The sequence below is a fragment of the Manacus vitellinus genome, unplaced genomic scaffold (assembly GCF_001715985.3).
Source record: "Manacus vitellinus isolate BGI_N305 unplaced genomic scaffold, ASM171598v3 scaffold_4_pilon, whole genome shotgun sequence".
NCBI classification, from domain to species: Eukaryota; Metazoa; Chordata; class Aves; order Passeriformes; family Pipridae; genus Manacus; species Manacus vitellinus.
The window spans coordinates 889,996-911,187 of record NW_021940604.1 but is presented as its reverse complement, the minus strand read 5'-3'; the positions used below and the strand labels follow the sequence as shown (position 1 = coordinate 911,187).

The following is a 21,192-nucleotide window of genomic DNA, read 5'->3' as shown; positions in this document are numbered from 1 at the left end:
TGGTGTTTTTTGCTAAAATCGTGACTCCCAGGTCTTTCACATCTCCAACATAATACATGCATGGCTCAAACAACAATGAAGTGACAATTCAGACACCAGTAGGATGATTATGAGACCTTTGCTCTTCCTCAAGGTCAGCGATGATACGCTCCAACTCTCCTCGCTCTTCCTTCTCCACTGACTTCAGTATCTGAGCAGGACTCTGTGGCTGACTCACAGGTGACTCTCCTCCCAGCGTCTGACAATACTGCTGGATAAGGGCATGCTCATCCTCTCTAAAACAGTAAAACAACAGAGATAAAGACAGAGCAGTAAAACATTTATTATCTCTGTCAAGCTGAGAGATTGTTTTTTTATGAAAAAGGACTAACAGAGAAGGAATTAAGCCTAAAAAACATACCGAAAGAAAACCGTATAAACAGGAAAAAAGATTTATCTGTAGTAGTGTAAAAGATCATTTTGTTTAAATGTATGCATAAAGAACAAATGCTACTGCTGGTTTGAAAAGAAATTGAAAACAAGAATCAGAAATAATAAAACCCAAAGATGACTGATTTGAAATTCCTTAAAAGTAAGTAAAACAAACAAGCTATTTGCTAGATCCCTTTTTTTAAACCATAAATAGGTGACATTTTTAATATTTTTGAGGAGATAATTTTGGTGTGTTCAATTTATCTAAGAAAATTAGAGAAAAAAACCCCACAGAATTCTCCAAGAACTCAAAAGCAATGAATCATCATGCATCTAGCTAACACTGTACACTGCACAAAGGGACCGACAATGCTTCAAAAATAATGCTATAGGTTTTGAATTAGCACTATATTTTCCATTTTTCTCCCTGTTTTGATATACGCATACAATACATTGAAATTCTCCATGGGCAGTAGATCTCCTCCTTATAGATTCAGAGATAGAAGTAAACTATAACATTGTCCTCCTCTTGACTTGCATGAAATTACCTCATGGTACCGAGATACAGAAGTCCTGATACTTTCAATTATGCTTTAACATCCAAGTGAATTTGGTTTTGTATAGATGTGCCTTACTTCCCTACTTGCTGGCTTTTCTTGATAAAGTCAGAGGGACAGAAAGTGAAGGATACCATGTCCTAAAACCAGTTTGCTTCCTTGCTTACTCAGAAAGGATGAGTCAACAGCAGAAAAACATACACTATTCATTTTTTTTAAGAGAGAAATTGCTGCAGGAGTATGAATGCTGAAGAAAACCCTTCTTACAACTAATTTCTTTGCCTGATTACAAACCAAAGACTGCATACCCTATGAAACCGTGAAGTATTGTCCCTACACAGTTTACCCTAAAGATCTCCTGCAGTTAAAGCATGATCAACAACAGAGAGACACACATGGGCAGTATGAATACACATGTTCAGATATCATTTAGAAAAGAGACTTTTTCATATAAAAAAAAATATTTCTTGTGCTAACCTTTTTCCTCCTACTGATGGAAAGTAGCAGTTACGAATTCTGCTATTAATCGATTATGGAATGAAAAGCAACCTCAAGGACTGCCTTTGTAAACTCATGCAAAAAATAGGAAGTTCATTATATGCAAAGCATTTATTTTCCAAATAAAAGTGTAATGGAGTTTTTCAAGAGGCTTTTTAAAATTTCCTGTCAGTCAATTTAACATCTTTCATCACGGAAGATCCAAATGTACAGTCTCATTTGAATGATAAAAACAGTTATTTAGAAAAGTACATCCTGGAAGACACGGCAGTTGTTTCTGGGGTGAGAAATAATCTATCAATAAATGCATGTACAAGTAAAATATATTAGATGTTTTAAAGGCCATGTATGTGGATTGGGGGTTTTCTCAGAAATAAATTTGAACTCTTGGGACAAAAGGAGAAAATGCATGTGACAGGAACAAATGAGAGTTGCATACATACTGTTTGTGTAATGGAAGACCCTATTTTATTCTGCTCAAATAAGATTTTTTGGTAGCTCAGTATATCAATATCCTTTTAATATCATCAACAGTATTAGAAGCAAGACAATAGCCAAAGATTTAATAAGTACTGATTCCTCTTGGAATCTTGTCTCTCTTAGAAAAGTTCTTCTATCACTCAGTGAAATTACTTAGTTCTTTATAGTACCGCCTAAGACAAACTTTTAACTGAAGAGTAACCCTATGGTAGAACACCACCGAATTATTTCTTCGTAAGGATAACTATTCACTATCTACTAAAAGCTATCATGGAGTCTTCCATTTTCCAACTTGTCATTGAAAATTTAGACTATTACAATCAAAGAAATGTACATCAAGTAATATTATGCCCTGACAAAAAACTTCAAACAAAAAAAATATAGCCTATGAGAGTTCTATCCACTGGACTAGGAATCTAATTATTAAAAATAACTAGAAACTTCAAAGAAAATAATGCCTACTCAGTTATTTCTTATCTGTCTTGGCTGTAGTCAGTACTACACTCATGAGAAGAAATGACATCATGGATCTTCCCTACAAATAAATAAATTTAATTAATTTTTCATTAAGCACATCAATATAATTTAAATACAATTGGGGTTATATGTGCATTTAAGTCTTTCAAAATAATTAGTGATATCCAAACAGTGTTATCTGAAACATAACAGTGCTCCTTCTTTTTTTCCCCTTACCTACAAAAAAGGCAAGGCCTCTAACTGCTTTCTCTTCTTTAGTACTTAAGTGATCTCAGGGAAATTCATCATTACTAACTATTATTTTACATCAGTCTACTTAAAACTAAAACAAAGGCTAGTGCAGTTAATGGCTTTTGGATCAGATCCCAATGTGATAATGAAAATCTCATGGTACTTATCCACCCTTTAGCCATCTTGACAAAAATCCCCTACTCTTTATAACTAAATTTTTGCCAAAATGATGTAACATCTCTGTGGGCTTCCAACTCTGCTGCACAGCCCTGCAAAATGTGCAGAACACCCTCACTGTGACCGAAACAGCCACAGTAATCCAAGAATGCTGGCAATTCAGTGTCACATCTTCAGAGAGCACAGCAAAACAGTGTTAAAGCAGGCTAGTGAGAGAACACAGCTTTAACATCCAGGCTTCAGAACACTGTTTACATGTTAATTTAAGTGATACTGTGTAACTACACATACAGCCTTCTTTTGTTCAAGGGTGTTGATGATGTCAGGAAAGTTTGATGATTTAGTTTAGTCTAGTAATTTTAATTAGGCATCAAAAAGCTGCTGTCTACATTTTAAAATTATGAATTAATTTATAAACAAATACATAGGTCATCTAAAACGGATCTTTTTAAAAACAGAACTCTGTAAAGCTGGATTTATTATATTTATTTAAATTTGTTAAATCTGAGATTCTGTTAAAATTTTGCATTAGGTGTAACCTCATTTTTTAATGAAACTTATAAACCCCTTAACAAAAGAAAGAGACTACCAGTAAATCTCTAGATACTTTTGACTGTATTGTGATCCAGTAGGTGAGATCAAAACAACTAAATAGAGATAATTTTATATTTTGGTCTCACAGTTATTAAGTCCAGAAAAAATTTCATTTCCCTCCTCTCCCACTGGTTCATAGTCTCAGAAAACATACTGAACAGGCTGCGAATATTGATTGCTCTTTTTTTAGGCATCACGCATTGCAAATGACAGCAGGTTTTTTCACAGACTGGAGAAAGCACTTGATAAAGGATGTTTTCTGAAGGAAAAGTGTATTTTTACCATGTGTTCTACAACTGTGGTCTGTCTTGCAAAATTACTAGCTCAAAAAAACAGAACCTTGAACCTGCATCAACAACCTCATGATTATAATTAGAACAGATTCATTAATAGCACAGGAGTCCAAGGACAGGGCTTCAAATGACCTACAGCACAAGGTCATCGTTCTATGCCAGGCAAATACTTTCATTTTGAGAATCTGGGACTCTGTTCTGCAGAAGTGGTAAAAGATGGCAATCAGTAATCAAAATAAAAGCATCAAGTCACAATGAACTCCTCACTCTTTCTTGGTGATTATTCTACTGAAGACCCTGTGTGCTTTGAGAAAAAACTAGAAGTACACAAAGTCCTTCGACAGCAGAGGCTGCAGTTCCTTTTCTGCATTTCACCATAGCAGAAAGCAGCAAACAACACATCCCAGAACGTCAGACTTGAAAGAAGTAGATCTCAAAGGAAAAAACACTCCCATAAAGAAGCCTAGGGAAAACAGCCTTTGAAATATCCTCTTCTCTTTGTGGATATATATTTTCAAGAGGTCTATTCCAAAACATACATTATGCATAGAGGAAGCAAGAGGCAAATAAAGCTGCATATAGCTTCCCTTTTATTGGCCTATGCTATGAAAAGAAAAATTCAGATCTCCTCACTGTCACTTTTCGTCAGTGCATTATTTTACCTAAGAAAACTGATTGCTAAATTGGATTTGAGATAGTAAGATGTGGCTATATACGAACTTACTGCATTGGCAGCTTTCATTTTTGCTGTAGCTCTCATACTAAGCACCATGCATTTTTATCCAAATAAAGTGTATCTAGAATTCTGATGCTATGAGAAATATTAGAATAAGGTTGAAGAAGGTACTCCAAAGTGCTTTGTCTTTAACTTACTTGTTCTTCTCCTAATTTTATTATCAGGTGAAACTAATTTCTCATTGTGGCAAGAAACCTTCTAAGTATTTACATCATGTCAAAGTATTCAGGTACTACATACTGGGGCTCCAGTTTAACTTCCAACACATTGAGTAGCAGTGCCAGGTAAAAGTGTCACAGAAATTAAACTTCAGATATGTTCCAACTCTGCCTTAAGATGACTGTGAAACAGCATCAACAGTGCTGCAGACATGAAGAAAACTGGCAGTAAGGTAATTAATGAGAAAACAGCTATTAAACATTTACATTTATACTGAAAGTATTTATACTGTGTTCAGCGCAATTGTCTTCAGTATGGGATAGATAGGACAGTTCATACATTACAGGAATAAGTTGCACTCTTTTCCTATTTTCCTAATGATTTTTATTTTCATTCTACTACACTGTGATTTATCAAATTGTGAGGCATAGCTGTCCGTTAGGGACACTATTTATCATTTTTTGTTGTAAAGACCTCATTTTTTCCTTATGCTCATCTTCATTTGTGAAGATGCACGTCTGCTTTAAAGACAGAGATGTTTTTGCATTAATTAAAGTCAAAGAAAATTCATCACAACAGCCTAGCCTAAACATTTATAACTGCTGAATGTATCGAAAAAATTATATGAAGGAAAAAAATTTTTATTCAATGTATTTGTACCAGAAAATCATGCACGAGAGCATTAGAATGTTTGTTAAGAAGCTGGACATACCACAGTAGAGACTGTACCTTTTCGGTTTTTTCTACAAGTATTTTTTTGATTAAGGAAAATGCATTTTTAATGGAATTCACATATCTTTATAGAAGGAGAGGGTTATAAAAGCTTACTTAGAAAGTCATAATGACTTTCAAGAAAATAGGTTAGTTAAAACTCAAGAATTATCTTTGAAGAGTGATTTCTTAATCAAACGGCATATAGCAAAACGTTCCTGAAAATAAAGTCATTATGTTTATCTGACAGCACAAGTTCTCTTATTCAAATGTAGATGACTTCTTACATCATTGAAGCATGAAAAGTGTTAAAAGTACTGTTGATGAACTTGTGAACTTGACAAGACCAAAGCAGAAACTTTCAATATCAAGTGGAACTCTGCCTCTGTTCTAGGTTTACAGTCAACTGAAAGACTCTTTATGACCAATAAAAATAACTGTAAAGGTCTTTTCCAACCTAAATGATTCTATGACAGTGGCTTAAACTTTAAACCACAGGTCTTCAGGATTTCAAGTTCTGCAGTATTTACGCCTTAATGAAAGCATAGATCTGTAAATAAAACAGAAGGTGCTGCTGGGTACAAAGTTACTTTCTTGTCCATATTTTGTTTGTGTAACAGTCCCCTTTTGATGACAGGACTGAGACCCAAATTCAGCGGTCCCTCTCACATGTTGATACACAAGCTCTCTATGTTAATTCTTTTTCAAAATAAAGGTAATTTTTATAGATGAGCAAGGAAATTGCATTAAAATCAACAGGTGAAGTGACAGTAAAAATTAAGCATATACACCGCCCTTTTACTATTGGGATGAGTGGTTGTTTGGTCTTTGTGTATGAGTAGGCTCATTAATTGCAAAATTAATGAGCAATTTTTCAGCAGTTTTCACAACCCAAGTATATGAGCATCTAGCTGCTTTCGAGTTTTCAGCTTTCCTGCCAAATGACAGTTTGTTTGCTCTTTTTTTTCAAAAGGGTTGCATTTCTCTCACTGGTGAGTGTGCCAATGACAGAAACACATGAAAACAGTTCACATGAAAAAAAGTTTTATTTGGCATGCAAAGAGGGTTAATTAATCAGGAAAGAGAAAACATTTAAAGGGGGTCATGTGCTTCTTTGAAGCAAAGTATTTTACTACACTCATGAGTAGAATAATTAATTATTAGATTTTTATTATTTATAATAATTTAATTATTAGATTTAAAAACAGTAAATGAAAGTATTACTGCGACCAATAGCATTTTCCAACTAAAGCTGAACAAGAACAACTTTGGTTTCCTATTTAAAAATGCTGATGGTATTTGTTAATAATTTAGAAGAGGCAGTCTTACTACACTGATTTAATTAACTGAACTGATGATACAGTGAAGTAAAACATTCGTATAATTTTACATTGAAAAAAGTTGTACTTAATTTATCAGAAATTCAAGGGGTTCTACGCCTTTCAGGATCATCAATGCATTTCAATGAAGGATTTTACAATATAAGTGACAGACAATTAAAAAAAAAGAAAACAGTGTTGATAAAATTAACATAGGACTATGCTTATATCCCCAGGTATAGACAGCAAACTGAAATATGAACAGGAAGTAGCAAGACTCTTTGGGCTCTGTAGAATCTTCAAAATACAGATTTTTTTTATTTTAATGAGAAAGCTGACTGGGACTTAGCAAAAGCTTTTGACCCACTCCATTGTCCAACACAGAAGGATTTCTTTTCTTTTATACTATGGTAAAAGCAGAAAAAGATTACGAACTAGAACCTTTAGAGCTATGGCTTTTTACCAGTCATGTAAAATATCCCTACTTTTGAAGCAGAATGGTTGACAAATGTAGAGTTCCTGTACATCAACAAGTGAACATCACCAATTTCTACAACTGGTGCTGGGAATTAAATTTATGCAGGCATCCTTGGGGTCATACTTATCAGCTGCTTTCACTGGGACAAAGTCCTGTGTTAGAACTCCTGAAGATTATACCACATAACCAAAGTTGCTGACAGTCTTAATAAGTCTGAGTTACTTACACACTTCCTGTGTTAGAACTGCTGTCCATGAGGAAGGAGCCGTTGGTCCTTTCCATCTGTGCGAGCCTGAAAGGAAAGACCACGCCTTTCAGAGAACATGCTGCACACTTTAAACAGAAGTAGTATGAAGATCAGGTCTGCTTAGAAACAGCTCAGGTATGGCAATCTTTGATTAAAAGATTAAATGATTAAAAATAAACTCCTAGATTTTGTGGCAAAGATCTAAAATCCAGAGGACTCTTATGAGAAACTTCCACTATAATTAACTAATTCTACTTGCCAAACAATGAAGAAAAAATGTATTTTCTATCTCTAGTATAATTATCATTAGCATTACCAAAACTTCCATGGTAAAATTAGTTAAAGAGATGTTTTAGCAGATGGTTTTCTTTTTGAATTTTATAAAGCTGGACTAACAAAAGAGGATGAATACTTTTTAAATTAGCACACACAACATCTGAAATTATACTTGGCAAATAATATCACACTGTGGACAGACAAGTCCTGGAAAACAACACAAAAAGCAGTGTAATTGCAGGGAGTCATTGCCTATAGTTCCTCATTTTGGAAGAAATTAATCTAAAAAGACTACATTATTAGACTGTATATATAAGGTTACACAGTTCTTCAACATGGCAGTAGAAATTTTTTACCTATTCAAGTTTCCAGGAAAGAGATACCTTATGTACAGAAGACACATACATAAAAATCTAGGAACACTCAATGCTCTGCACATATATTTAACTGCACCAAATACAGCTATTTCCTTTACTATAAGGATATCTTAACTTCACATATATTTTTGCAAGTGCATTAGACATTAATCTTCAAATTTCTTTTTGAAAGCAGTGCACAAGGCCCTAAAGAATTGGGAACTCGGGTGTTTTAATATGCAGCAAGTTTGCCCATATGTATGTTTGTTACTATTCCTCAGGGTTGAAGAAGAATAAATGAAGGCCACACAGGATGACGTTGTCTCATCTCACCACGGTTTGGGTGGGACATTGTGTTTCAATACCTCCCTCAAAGGGAAAGACAAGCTCCAAAGTGACTAAAGTTAATCAGATAATCTCTGCTCTGGGGCATCTCAAACAGATCTACTTCACAGTAAGCAACATGCTTACAGTCACCTTTATAATGCTGCATAGCTCAGCATCTTCAATTCTTTGATGAAACAATCTTAGAAATTAATCTTCACAGTCCCTTTGTCACACAGGGAAGTAGTCCAACCCCCAGTATTTTTCAGAGCTGGGAGCCTGAATCTCTTAGTGAGTAATAGATATCTATTAGTGAGTATTAAATATCATCATGTTTACCATCTCCATCATTAATGAGGATTTGCTGTGAAACCAGCAGATGGCCCTAATCAGGGAGCAGAGGGAGACAGGGAAGGGACTCTCGTTGCAGAGCCTTCAAGGCAGGATACAAACTGAAAGGTGAGGAAGGGAATTAGAAAAAACTCAGAGGTGATGCAGCACAACAGAACAGGGAGATGGTATCCCCAGGTATATCCCCAGATAGGAGACTTTGTTAACAGAAAATTGGGAATTGAATGTTCTTCAATCAGTGACAATGAAGGCTTTAAGCCCTAATACACTGCTTCTGCTGGGCACTGTCTTATTCGGGAAGCCCTGATATTATTCCTTTAAAGAAGCTTAACTGAAAAGATCAGAACTATTAAAAAGATTTACTGGTTAATATAAAAAATATACATAACAGATCCAACTAGAAAGGACACAATAAAAATTATATGACAGACTCAGAATTATGTCTTCTCTTTTTTACTAGAAGAAAAATTTTGATAACCAATGTCTGCACATAGCAGGTACAGATTTAGCTTTGTATCCTGAAAGAGCCTTGACTAGTGCATGGTCCATCTTCAGCTACTCTAATCCAAAGCAGAACTTGTAAAAGCTGAGGGACAAGAGAAGTAAAACAGGTATTGCACCTAGGGTCTCCCGTGATCCTAATGCAAGTCCAGAGCATGAGCTTTATCTGGGCACAAAAAGTCACAGTATTGTGGCACCAAGGGCTGAAAAAAAGGACATAAGGAGACAAAAGATGCTCACATTTTTCTAGAGAAGTTTAATTTATTTGGTCCAGGGGTTTTAATTGATTAAAGCACAGCCTAAGTTAGAGACTAAAAGAAATGTTGGGTGATCTATATGAATGACATGTTCCAAATAACTGAAAAGCACTAAAATGACATTGTGTGTCACTGTGCTATACTACTAGTGCAAAATGAAAATATTCGCTGCTGGGGGAATAAAAAAAATTAGGCTGACTGTGGGTAGCCCTTCAGCCCTATTTCTTTTTCTCCAGTTGCAAAGATCATAAGTAGTGTACCGTAGGTATTTAAGAAACTGCTCTGAAGCTTTCTTATGGTGCTCATAAATAAGAATGCAGTTAACTGAATTTTTAGTAAAAAAGCTGAAAAAGTTAATGTTGTTTATTAGTTGAAGAGATCAGATACAACAATAAAAACACCCAGAGAAAAGCCTAGTCAGTCCCATGGTACTTATTTTTGAGAGGGTACCTCTAGTTAGTGCTTCACCATCACCACATCCGTAACTCAGGATGAGAGGAAATGGCCTCAAGCTGTGACAGGTGAGGTTTAGATTAGATATTACAAAAATTTCTTCCATGAAAAGGTGGTCTGGTGTTGGAATAGGCTGCCCAGGGAAGAGGTGGAATCATTCTCTCTGGAAGTGCCTTAGGCACTTGGGGACATGGTTTAATGGTTCACATGGTTGTGCTTGGTTAACAGTTGGACTTGACAATTTTAGAGGTCTTTTTCAACCTTACTGATTCTGTGATCACCAGCTGTGAATGTACAGAAGAGAGTTCAACAAAAGAAAGAAACACTGAGATGTACTTGGCATAATAGATATTTTATCACAAAAGGACTAGGGTCATCCCACAAAAGCAAGAACATAAAAGATCTGTAATTATTATATGCCCTGTTAAAAGTCAACAGTAATGGATAGTGTCAACCTGTCACAGAAGAAAACAAAAGTCTGGATCTAAAATCCTACTGGGAAAACTATACATCCACCAAGTTTGGTTTATTTTAAAGGTTAAAAATGAAGAAACAACACAAAAATGGTACATTTTTAGAAATAATGCAATTCTGCAACAGTTTCCATTCTGTATGAGAGATGATAAACATATCTATTTTACATCTAATATGACTGCAATCAGAAGCTAATGATTTAAAAACATTTTACTTCTAAGTACAGAGAATTATATCTTTTTAATAAATAATATCCAACCAGTAGTGCATATTAAAAACTGCAGGAATCAATCACAAAATGTAATCTACTCATGAGAAACCATGCCTCCCTTACCTAGTAGCGTACTGCTCTATCCTGGAGTGTGTGTCATCATGAAACAGCTGTGGAGACTGGGAAGGACTAGTTTAAAAATAACAATAAAACAATTAGTGATGTCTAAACAACTCACGATACAGACAATATTATTTTTAAATTAAATTAGACTGATGACAAATAAATAAATTCACAATATTCCCGACAGCGCTATTGCTTTGGGTTAGTCATGCCCTATAGTTCATGCACATCAGATTAGTTGCAACTGAGCTAAAAGAAAACAACCAGCATACTAGGCTTTTCAGAAAAAGGAGTTCTGCATACTCACTCGTATTGCTCTGGCCACATACTGATGAGAGTGATAGGACTGCAAGGAAGACACAAAAAAAAAAGAAAAAAGAGAGAGAGAAAGAATGAAACTATGAAACAACTGTAGTGTCATTTAAGCAAGAGAAAGCTGGAGAAACAAAATATTTTGACCAGCAACCCACCCAAATTATTTCCATTAGCAACAATTGATGAAGAAAAGAGACAGCAATGGATACTGCCATGTATCACGGAGGGACAGGAGACTGACTTACACACTTTGTTTTGTTAAATAAAAATCAATTTAATGAAAAATCCAAATCAGAGGTATTGACTGAACTGCAGTTCATAAACTATAATCCACTCATTTAAATTCTGCTCAAGTACTGGATCTTTCATCTTAAACTAACTAAAAATGACTAGAAAAAATGTGGTGGAAAAAATACTACCAATAAAAAACACGCTCTATAAGTCACAGTTATCAATGCTTATTTTCCTTATGCATAAAAATAATCAGAGATAAATACATATTATACTAAATTCTCATACTTGAGTAACTACATAGGATTTTTTATTTTATTTTTTTTTATTAAAAGGAATGTAGTACTGTGTTTTGCCACCTGCAGGGCAGAAAACCAATACCAACAGTTTCCTCAGCATGGTGCTGGCAATTTATCTGTATATTTCCCACATGACTGGACCAAAAGAGTTTTATCCTGACCTGTGATTACAGTTTTGACATTCCAATTTCTGGCAGCATTGGTAAACTTTCATCACATCAAAGCAGCTTTGTTTTCTGTGTTGGTGGCAGCTGAAGACTGCCCCAGTGGGTAACATTTTAACACTTGAATGTGCATTGCTTCCTTAGAAGCCAGGCCATCAATAACACCAGTTTTCAGATTACTTCCTCCTGTTTCTTAAACTGCTAATGAAGAAGTTTTGTTTGGTTATTGTAAATAAAATGCACAGCCCCCCAGCCATGAAAATGGAGCAAGGGCAATGGCACTAAACTGCTGTATGAAAGCAGAGCATCTATGCTAAAGCCTCACATGAGCTGCTGTTAGCTAAGTGTGCCATGTTCAGACAGCGCAGTACTGCCACAGACTCCAGCATGTGAAGGACAGTCAATCCATGAAACTAATTCTAGCACCTTGTCAACACATTTTAATTTTGTTCTTGTAACAATGTCTTCTGCTGACAACTACCAAGCAAGTAAATAAAGTGAAGCAATTCTGTCAGCACCATAAATAATACCGTGGAGACACTGAGAGTGCTTTCTCTGATTAAGCCACCTGTTTTTCTGATGCCTGTAGGACCCTAATTAAGTCAGAGACTTCTAATTCCAGGAATTTTGACATAACCAAATAGGCAGTGCAGTTCAAAAAGCCCAGTCTCCTCAAAAGTGCTCTCTGTAAAACAGCCATTCAGCACCCTCCAACATTACCTGCTTCGTCCATTGCCATGGACATTATAAAGTCCACAGCTTTATAGTAAAATGCTTACGAAAATCTAATATAAAATATGTTACTTTTAAAAAATAGGCAAGGTCTGCAAATAAAATGAAACAACTAACACAAAATAATACAGAACAAGGCTCTGCAACTGTTTTTGGTTATTTCTTGAGTTCTTTTTTTTTTTTTTAAATAGAACAGGTTAGTGACTCCAGTGACTCTATAAATCAAGCTTACGTCTCCAGGTTGTCACCCTCCAATACTGTTTGCACGGGCAAATAGCCAAGTCGGGGATGCTTTGCAAAATACTTCTTTGATCGGAACTTATTCTTCAGCACCTTTGTGAAGTCCCGTACATCTTCCCCAGATGTTGTCTTTAAAAAGTTAAAGAAATTAAATTCAATAAATTATTTAATTCATTAAATTAAATAATCATTATTATTTAATATCAATATTAATGATTAATAATGCTGGCACTGCCCTGAAAAAGAATACAAGGAAGAATTTTAAAATGTTAACGATGCTAAAACTGCCTTTTTAGTATCCTGAAATAGGGTACAATAATAACAATAATGCATCTAAAAATTTTCTTCTGGAAAAAAACAGCAAGGCATCAAATTCCCAGCAAAAAAAGTATTTACCAATTAGTTTACAAATTAAAAAAATTGAAAAAGGTTCAAGTTTTAAGTTACACATTTATAACCAGTCCTACAAAACATAAAAATTTAATTTTTCAGAAAAATAAAAAAAGGCTTATCAGTTTGTCATAATCAGTTGGAAAGATACAGCCCTCTATATTCACTAAGTTCCCCAAAATACTCACTGCCTTCCATTCTAGACCTACAATGGAAAACTTTATCACAAGATGGGAGTGATATGTGCTAAACCATTCTCAATGGCCAAGCTTTTCATAGGCATTTTCTGCCACTACCGGTATCATTTGAGAGTGGAAAAAAAAACCCCACAGATGAAGTGACAGCCAGTGTACAGCCACTGTTCAAAGGTACAAGCAGGACTGATAAGAACAAATACTGCCTGAAGTAACAAACTCACAGGCTGATTACTACCTTACTCCTTGCTACTACAAGATAAGACTAGGACAAAATTAGCCACGAGATTTTTCAAGTCTAAATTTACAAGTTATAATCACCATTTTCCATCCCTCCCAGCATCTTTTTTACTGACTGATGAAGCCTCTTCCAAAACTGACAAATGCTTAGCCCCATCCCTCCTGGTTCCCTACGCAACTGCTTTTAAGAATTAGTTTAACTGAAAATAATCACAGCAATAATGGCAGCACTGCTCTGGTAATACTGTTCAGCTAACTTCTACAAAAGCAGGGATACATGCAAGCATAAAATACAAGGTGAAAATGGCAATAAGGAGATCTGCAGGAAGAAACAGTAGTATATAGTGTGTTTTTAAAGTATATGTGCTCAGACTGTGCTGAGTAGTTCAACAGAACAGTCCACTTCCCATACAGCAGTTACTATTAAGCATTTCCTCTTGCAACTGCAGTAAAGAAAAAGTGGACATTGGCCTCCTGAGTTAGCTGAAGATTTGCAACAGCTTCTACAGATTTCCAGTCCAATCTCTGTAACAAACTACAGATTGCATTTCTGTACCCTCTGCTTTAGGAGAAGCCTGTTGCCAAAGCGGATGGATAACCATAGGGAAAACAGAGAGAAAGATTTTTTCAGTTTTGTAATCTTTTTCCCTGATATACTAACAAAGAAGCCTAGAAGCAGGCCAGGCAAACTATTCCCTGATTCTATTCTCTGTTATCAAAGCATAAAAATACTTCCCTATGTATTTTAATATATGCAGTTACAAATACAGTTACAAATGCAGATCAGACAAATAATAGAAATTATAGGTAACCAAACTGCTGTTGGTAGATTTCTCATATATGACATTAACAAGTAACAACTGAGCAAATTTCGGATTAAGAGGTGTTTGAACCCCTCAATTTTAAGACAAGTGGATTTTGGGAGGGCTCACAAAATCGTTCTCGGAAACCATCTACTCCAACCACTGCACCATCCAAAGAAAGAACATGAGACACCTCAAAGGGCTGCTTATTCTCACGCAACAGTAACTCAAACAGATGGAACTCTGTCCCAAGGCCAAGGAATGAAAATTTTAGTACCTACACATTATAGAAATAAATGTCTACTGAGCTGCCAAACTCTTCCTCTGGTGTATTCTTTATTTGGTATGACAGCCTGATCCAGTTCCTTTGGAAAGAAAACTAATATGACTGTGTACTGATTGAGGACAGTAAATACTAACCAGTGAAATATGAGCAGATTTGAAAGAACTATTTTAATCTACACGCAAATAAGATACAACTCTTCAAAATATTTCTTCTACTTATTTTTGCATATAACCACATTATACAATCCAATCCAAAATCATGTCAAGGTACTATAACATTTTCCTTTCAAAAATCAATAGCCAGGCACTGCTGTGTAAAATCTATCTTCTAAATTAAAATAAACAGGTACTCTGCACATTTTCTTACATCCTGACATCTTGACTACTTCCACATAAATCAATAGCACAAATACCACCATTGTTTCAGAACTTCAAAAGCAAAGAAAAAATCCTTTTCTTCACTGAACATTCAGCCAAAGGACCATGCTTTCAAACTCAATTTAAAATCTCAGTTCTTAGAGCAAGACAAAGTTCAGGAAGGAAAAGAAGGAACATATAAGATCCATGGCTGCCACACATAAATAACTAAAAAAACACCTGTACCAGAAGGTCTCAAGAAGAAAATATGTAACAACTAACAAACTGGCATTAGCACTCTTCAATATACCAGCCAGGCATAAATGGAATCATAAGTAACAAATGAATACCAGATAAAATTTCTTATACTCCAACGCAAATTTAAGAACTGGGATTTCATGGAAAGCAGTGGAAAAAAATGACTATGCTGAAACATGTTTTTCATACATAGGCTAAAAAAATAGTTTCTGTATACTTTTCATCATCATCATCATGGCTAGGCTTCGCGAACGAAGATTTGGGAAGGCTCTATCCACATTTGTTACAGGCACGCTGGTGGCTTATGAGGCCAATACGTGACAGACATATCCGATTGCAAAAGGCACAGTAGAAAGACTCCCTAGATGGTATATTCTGCAAGACATGATTCTTTCTGCGTTGCCTTTTCTCCTCGAGAGTGATCCTGCGTGTGTTCTCAAAGGCATCAGCAGCGTTATAGATGGTGTGTCTCCAGGCCGCCCGATTGGAGGACAGAGTAGACCAGTTATGTTGATCAATATGGCCAAGGCTGAGATGTTGTTTCAGGGAGTCCTTGTATCTTTTCTTCGGGGCTCCTCTCTTGCAGCAGCCAGTGGCAAGTTCACCATAAAGCAGGATCTTAGGGAGACGGTGGTCCTTCATCCTGGAGACGTGCCCTGCCCAGTGCAGCTGTGTTCTCAGCAACATGGCCTCAATACTTGTGACTGCTGCTTGCTCTAGAACAGATGTATTGGTCACAAAATCTGACCAGTGGATGTTTAAGATTGTACGGAGGCAGCACTGTATACTTTTAGTATATTGGAAATAGAACAAGCCTTCATTGGGAAAAAGTATCACCAAGAATGTAATAAAGCAGTTAGAGAGCTCTAAATTAAATAATATATAATATAAAAATTATAACAAATATATGAAACACATGTGAATAAATAATATAGAATACTTAAAATACAGACATACATTTAATGTTATTTATTTATTACTATTCTCTTTTTCAAAGAAAAATTAATAATGGAGGCCCAAACAATTTCTTATTCCTTTATTGCTCCAATCCCATTTTGTTAACAGTGAAGTGTCATGCCTGGTGCACTGCTAAGCATATCAAGATGAAACCACTGACTTATGTCAGTTTGTTGTTTATAAAACACTGAGGCTGCTTGATGTTCAGGAATGTATCTGTCTTCTCTGGATGTCAGTAGGAATTCAATTTTCAGATGACTTATCTAGAGCAGAAGTCTTAACAGGCACTATTTCAGATAAGCTGTATTGTGCCTGGAAAAAATTCATTCTAGGGTAAACTACCATTCAACCAATAATTTCTGATGTCTTGACTATCGTGTTCTGAGCTCTTCCAGGGAAATAAAATTCTGGTCATCTGGAAAATGAAAGGGTTAACCTTTGCTGCCATTGTTTTGTATAGAAAGGCTACCAAAAATTAGTTCCCTAAAATAAGGAGCTGCGCCAGGTGAGTGGCACAGAACTACAAAAATTGATTATACTTTCATTATGGTAAGGAAATAAGTCTACTTGCAATGAGAAAATGTTCAGAACTGTGATTTGATGTTTTTACATTACTCCAGAAAAGCTTTTTTTATATTCCTTGCTGTGGAATATAGGATTTGCAAAGTGAAAACAAAGAGAGAGTTTTCTTTTGGAGAATTAAAACTGATGCAGTAAATATTTCCATCTGAAATTCAAAGATCCATTGGTACAGAAAGCCACCTTAATATAACACAAGTGACACTATTGAGAGGATTTCTGTTCCAAAACAGCTAAAAATAAACCATGTAGATAGTTACATAAGAGCATTCCTGAATTAGATGCTAGGAAAATCTTACATCTTACACATCTCTGTGTAAAATTCTACATTAAAAATCCTGTTTCTCCATCTTTTCAGAGAAAGACTAGATGAAAAAGGTGGAATACTAACTAGAATAACTTTGTATTTCTATTGCTTAAGAGAGAGTAATGTTTTCAGTTGCTTGTTACACCCATCTCTAAATCCTGGGTGAAAGAAAACCAGACATAACTCAAGTCATTATTATTAATTTTTTTGCATTTTCAGCATCAAAAAAAACTAAATTGCAAGTTAAGAAGAATGCTGAATGGCATTACAGATAGTATACATATAGCTATGTGGAGTAAATGGTCATACTCTGAAACTGTGAAGCAATTATTACCTAATGCAAATTACAAAACTCATTAAAATGGAGAACTGTCCCTTTGTAAATTTAATTTTAAAAACAGATTCTCCATTAAACCATTCTCCAAATTATTTTAAATTTAATTAGAAGTTACTGTGCTTCTGAAAAATCCCTTCATACCCTACACTTAACTACTTACCTGAAGACAATTAAATGGTCTTGCCTCCACCTGTGACTAAGCTCCAGTTCTAAATGTCAGCTTAATTAACGGAAGCATTTTCTTACCTATTTATTGCTAGTATTCTTGATATTAATGTATTAATATGCATTAGCAGCAAGAAAGAGAAGCTAGGTTTATTAATGAGTTCATGCATTTGTATTCTGCTTTTCAACACTGGCCAAAAAAGTAACATTTTAACATCAACAGCTTTTAAATTTAGTTGAAAAGGTAGAGTAGATGCACTCTTCAGGCTATCTGTACTGTAATATAATGGATTCTACCAAACAATTTACTGGCCTTTGGTACGTTTTCTTTTATTTCACAGACCTAGGTCCATGCTATTTTTCAGGCATTACTCATTTTAAACATATAAGCTATTCTACCAATTGGAAATTCTTGACTACTGTATTACATTAAACGAATTCAAGTTTAGCAACAGATTAGCACACCAACCAACAAACAGCAAGGATAAATAATACTGAATTCTTTTTGTGAAATCAATTCTTTATTCCTGACCTAGTGCAGATGAGATTAGTTAAAACAGATTGCATGTGGGTACTGATTATGGAAGTTTAACAGGCATGTAAGTCTGTTCATGTAATGGGTCATTTCTTTTTACAGAAATGGAGCTAGCAGAGTGTACTTACAGCAGGACCTCAGTAAAATTCCAGCTCTCATATTCAGATTCCAAATTAATGGGGGTCAGTGCTGGACCTCTAATTTTACGCGTCACCTAAATTAAATGCCGTTTCTTTTATTCTGCTCTACTTAAAACTGCCGCAAGTTTCTTCCTTTACCTCCTATACACTTGCCTTCCTTCAGTCACTCTAATCATCTTACTTTATTTTACACTTAATATTGCTTTAAAACTATATTCTTTCTGTAGCAGTAACAGAAACCTTCATTATAATACAAGCCATCCCTAGTCCCACGGACAAGAGAGGATTCCAGCCATTTCCAGAATATGTTTTTCTGTTCATCAGTCTTTAGTTTTAAATGAGATGGTTCACAGTTATGTAACGTGAACGTGTTTAACAAGAACTGAAATTTTCTCTTAGATATCAAATCTGCTGCTTCGGAAAAAACCTGGAATTCATCAGAAATATACCATCCTATTCTAGGGATAGTACCATACCTCATACCAGATATAATCTGTATTTGACTGATTCAACAGGAAGGTCATTTTATCCTGCGGACCAGCAGCATTATCTATTTCGATACCCCTTACACTTTGATTTCTGAATTTTCAGTATATTTTAGGTAGTAACAAAAAATATTTCTGTTCCGCTACAGATAAGGTTTGAGAGAACATTATAAGGAGAAAATGAAAAATGAATCCAAGAAAAATACATTCCAAACATGTTCAAATTTTTGAATTATGTTGGCTAAGGAGGCAAGTAAAAACTCAGTATCACCATATTTTTAATGATGTCTATTCACAGACCTCCAGATCTTGAGGGTTAGAAAATGGAAAATGGAAAAAATGGCCCTATATCATACCACAAAACCAGTACAAAATAAACCAGAAAATGATTTCTGAAAAGAGAAGGCATGAAGAAAAAAAACAGTGACTAAACACAACAAATATTAAAACTGGCTGAAAATACAACAAACATACTTAAAAAATATTCTTCAGAGTATAGCCTGACATGCCAATTTATCAATCAAATCCTAACATTAGGATACAGAATTAATGAAAATAAATTAACATAACTCATGTTTTCTTCTGATTATAATGGAGTGAAAACAGTACTTCATAGAATTTGAATTCTGTTACAAGACACAAGCCAGGTAAAAGAGAGGGAAAACACAGGTAATAAGTCCAACAACTACAGTAAAAGACAGTCAGGTAACTCAATGACTTTTTGCTATTCTAAGAACCCAAAGAACCTTCTAACACTATTGGAAATCAGCTCTATTGAATAATCTCTATTTACATTCTGGTCTGAATTTTTCTGAGCAAACACACGTTTCAGCACTATTGTATAGATAACATAACAGTTATCCCATTAGTTTATTTCTGAGTTAAAATTCTTGAATTTAAACAACTATGACAAAAAAGTGAAAGTGCTATTTGCATGTAGCCACCCAGCCACTCCTCCACCTAAGAAAGACTCCTAGAAATCTCCATAGAAAATTGTGTTTGAAACACCATTAGGAAAATACTGTGTTCTAAAATTAGTTTGTGTTAGCTACTGCAGGCAAACCTCTCACAGAGGTTAGAAGATTTTTGGTTAGAAACTATCAATTCTATTTTTTTCAGCTACAAACCAATTTTTAAATATCCCTGTCAACAGTAATAACTCAGCAGAATGAAACTCAACATATTTCCAATCACATTTTCATGAAGCAAGCAAAATGTTGGACCTGAAAGCGAAGATCACACACCTCTCCAAAAATATTAAAGTGCATTACTAGAATATAAATATTTTTTCCTATGGTATAGCAATAGTGAAGTGAGTCCTTTTTCTCTGACATGTTCTCACCCTTACAGTGTGTGTGCAAACGCAAGTATACAAGTACTATAATTACATTTAATATTCAAGCTTTGTTTTTACAAAGAAAAAGTGAAGTTCAAGTTCTCTCACAGCTGGATATGTCTACCCATTTCTATAGAATCCAAATACTGTCCACATAAAATCAGCAGCACTAGCAAAGTCCCTGATGCCTTCCAAAGAGAAAGGTAGGAATACAGGCCCTACTAAACATATGAAAAAGAAATCCTGGCAGAATAGTGAAGTGACGAAAGACTCCGTAAAAAATTTAGACCTCAAATAATTCAAATAATGATTGTTACCTCTTAGAAATAGTAAATTAGTACTCACAGGTATACAGTACTCCACCATTGGATAATGCAATTTATGCCCCTTTGCTGTACGGCCAGAAAAGAAACAGCTCTGACAGACATCATAGTTGAAATGTTTTAAGCTCCGATACCTATGGGGACATTAAACATAGTGATTAAAGATTCTTAAGTCTACTTCTAATTAAGCCTCACAAACCAAATTACTCTCTGAAATGGTGTCACCTGGTTTTCAGCAGCAACGCTGTGAATTTGTTGGGATTAGCTTCAAAAGAACTTTGAAGTGTGTGGGTGTGTGTGACCAGGATGTGGCACAGCCAACACTCATCACAGCTGCAGACCCAGGGGCCACTGCAGTGCCACTGCAGCAGCTGTGCGGGAACACAGGAAACCTGCAGCCCTCTTAACCCACTTCACAGAACCTCCTGACACTGCACACCTCACTGAGTGTTTAAAAGTTCCTGCCTCTATATCCATATAGAGAGCCATTGTCAATCATGTGTTGCCTAAGTCACTTTGAAGCAGAAAATCTTACGGGCATCAGCTTCATAGATGGACTGTGAAGAATTTATAATTTTCAAGTTTTTACTGACTTTAAACCATATTGGCTTTAGTTTTTCTTTTCCTCTATTTAGTGTTCAGATGGTATCTCAAAAAACTTTTATAAGCCAGACTGGTTTGCTTTTAGATGCTTTTACCCTGAACAGTTAGCTTAAGTGTTTGTAAATAATTTTGATGCTCAGAAATTCCAAACACATTTCAGAAAATTAAATTCTTGAGAATTCATGAATTATAAAAACAATACAAAATTCAGTTTAAAAAATTA

At 35.2% G+C, this 21,192-nt stretch overlaps 1 protein-coding gene across 4 annotated transcripts in view; it reads right to left on the bottom strand.

Annotated features, from left to right (window-relative positions):
- UTRN (utrophin) overlaps window positions 1–21,192 on the bottom strand; it is a 366,848-nt gene that overhangs the window by 17,326 nt on the left and 328,330 nt on the right. For all 4 annotated transcript variants that reach the window (XM_029962891.1, XM_029962892.1, XM_018078025.2 and 1 more), the window contains 6 exons: window positions 20,389–20,500; window positions 12,668–12,804; window positions 11,002–11,040; window positions 10,695–10,760; window positions 7,348–7,413; window positions 117–275 (listed from right to left, as the gene is read on the bottom strand). In XM_029962891.1, coding sequence (XP_029818751.1) covers window positions 117–275; window positions 7,348–7,413; window positions 10,695–10,760; window positions 11,002–11,040; window positions 12,668–12,804; window positions 20,389–20,500 — 579 coding nt within the window. The remainder of the gene's footprint in view (window positions 1–116; window positions 276–7,347; window positions 7,414–10,694; window positions 10,761–11,001; window positions 11,041–12,667; window positions 12,805–20,388; window positions 20,501–21,192) is intronic.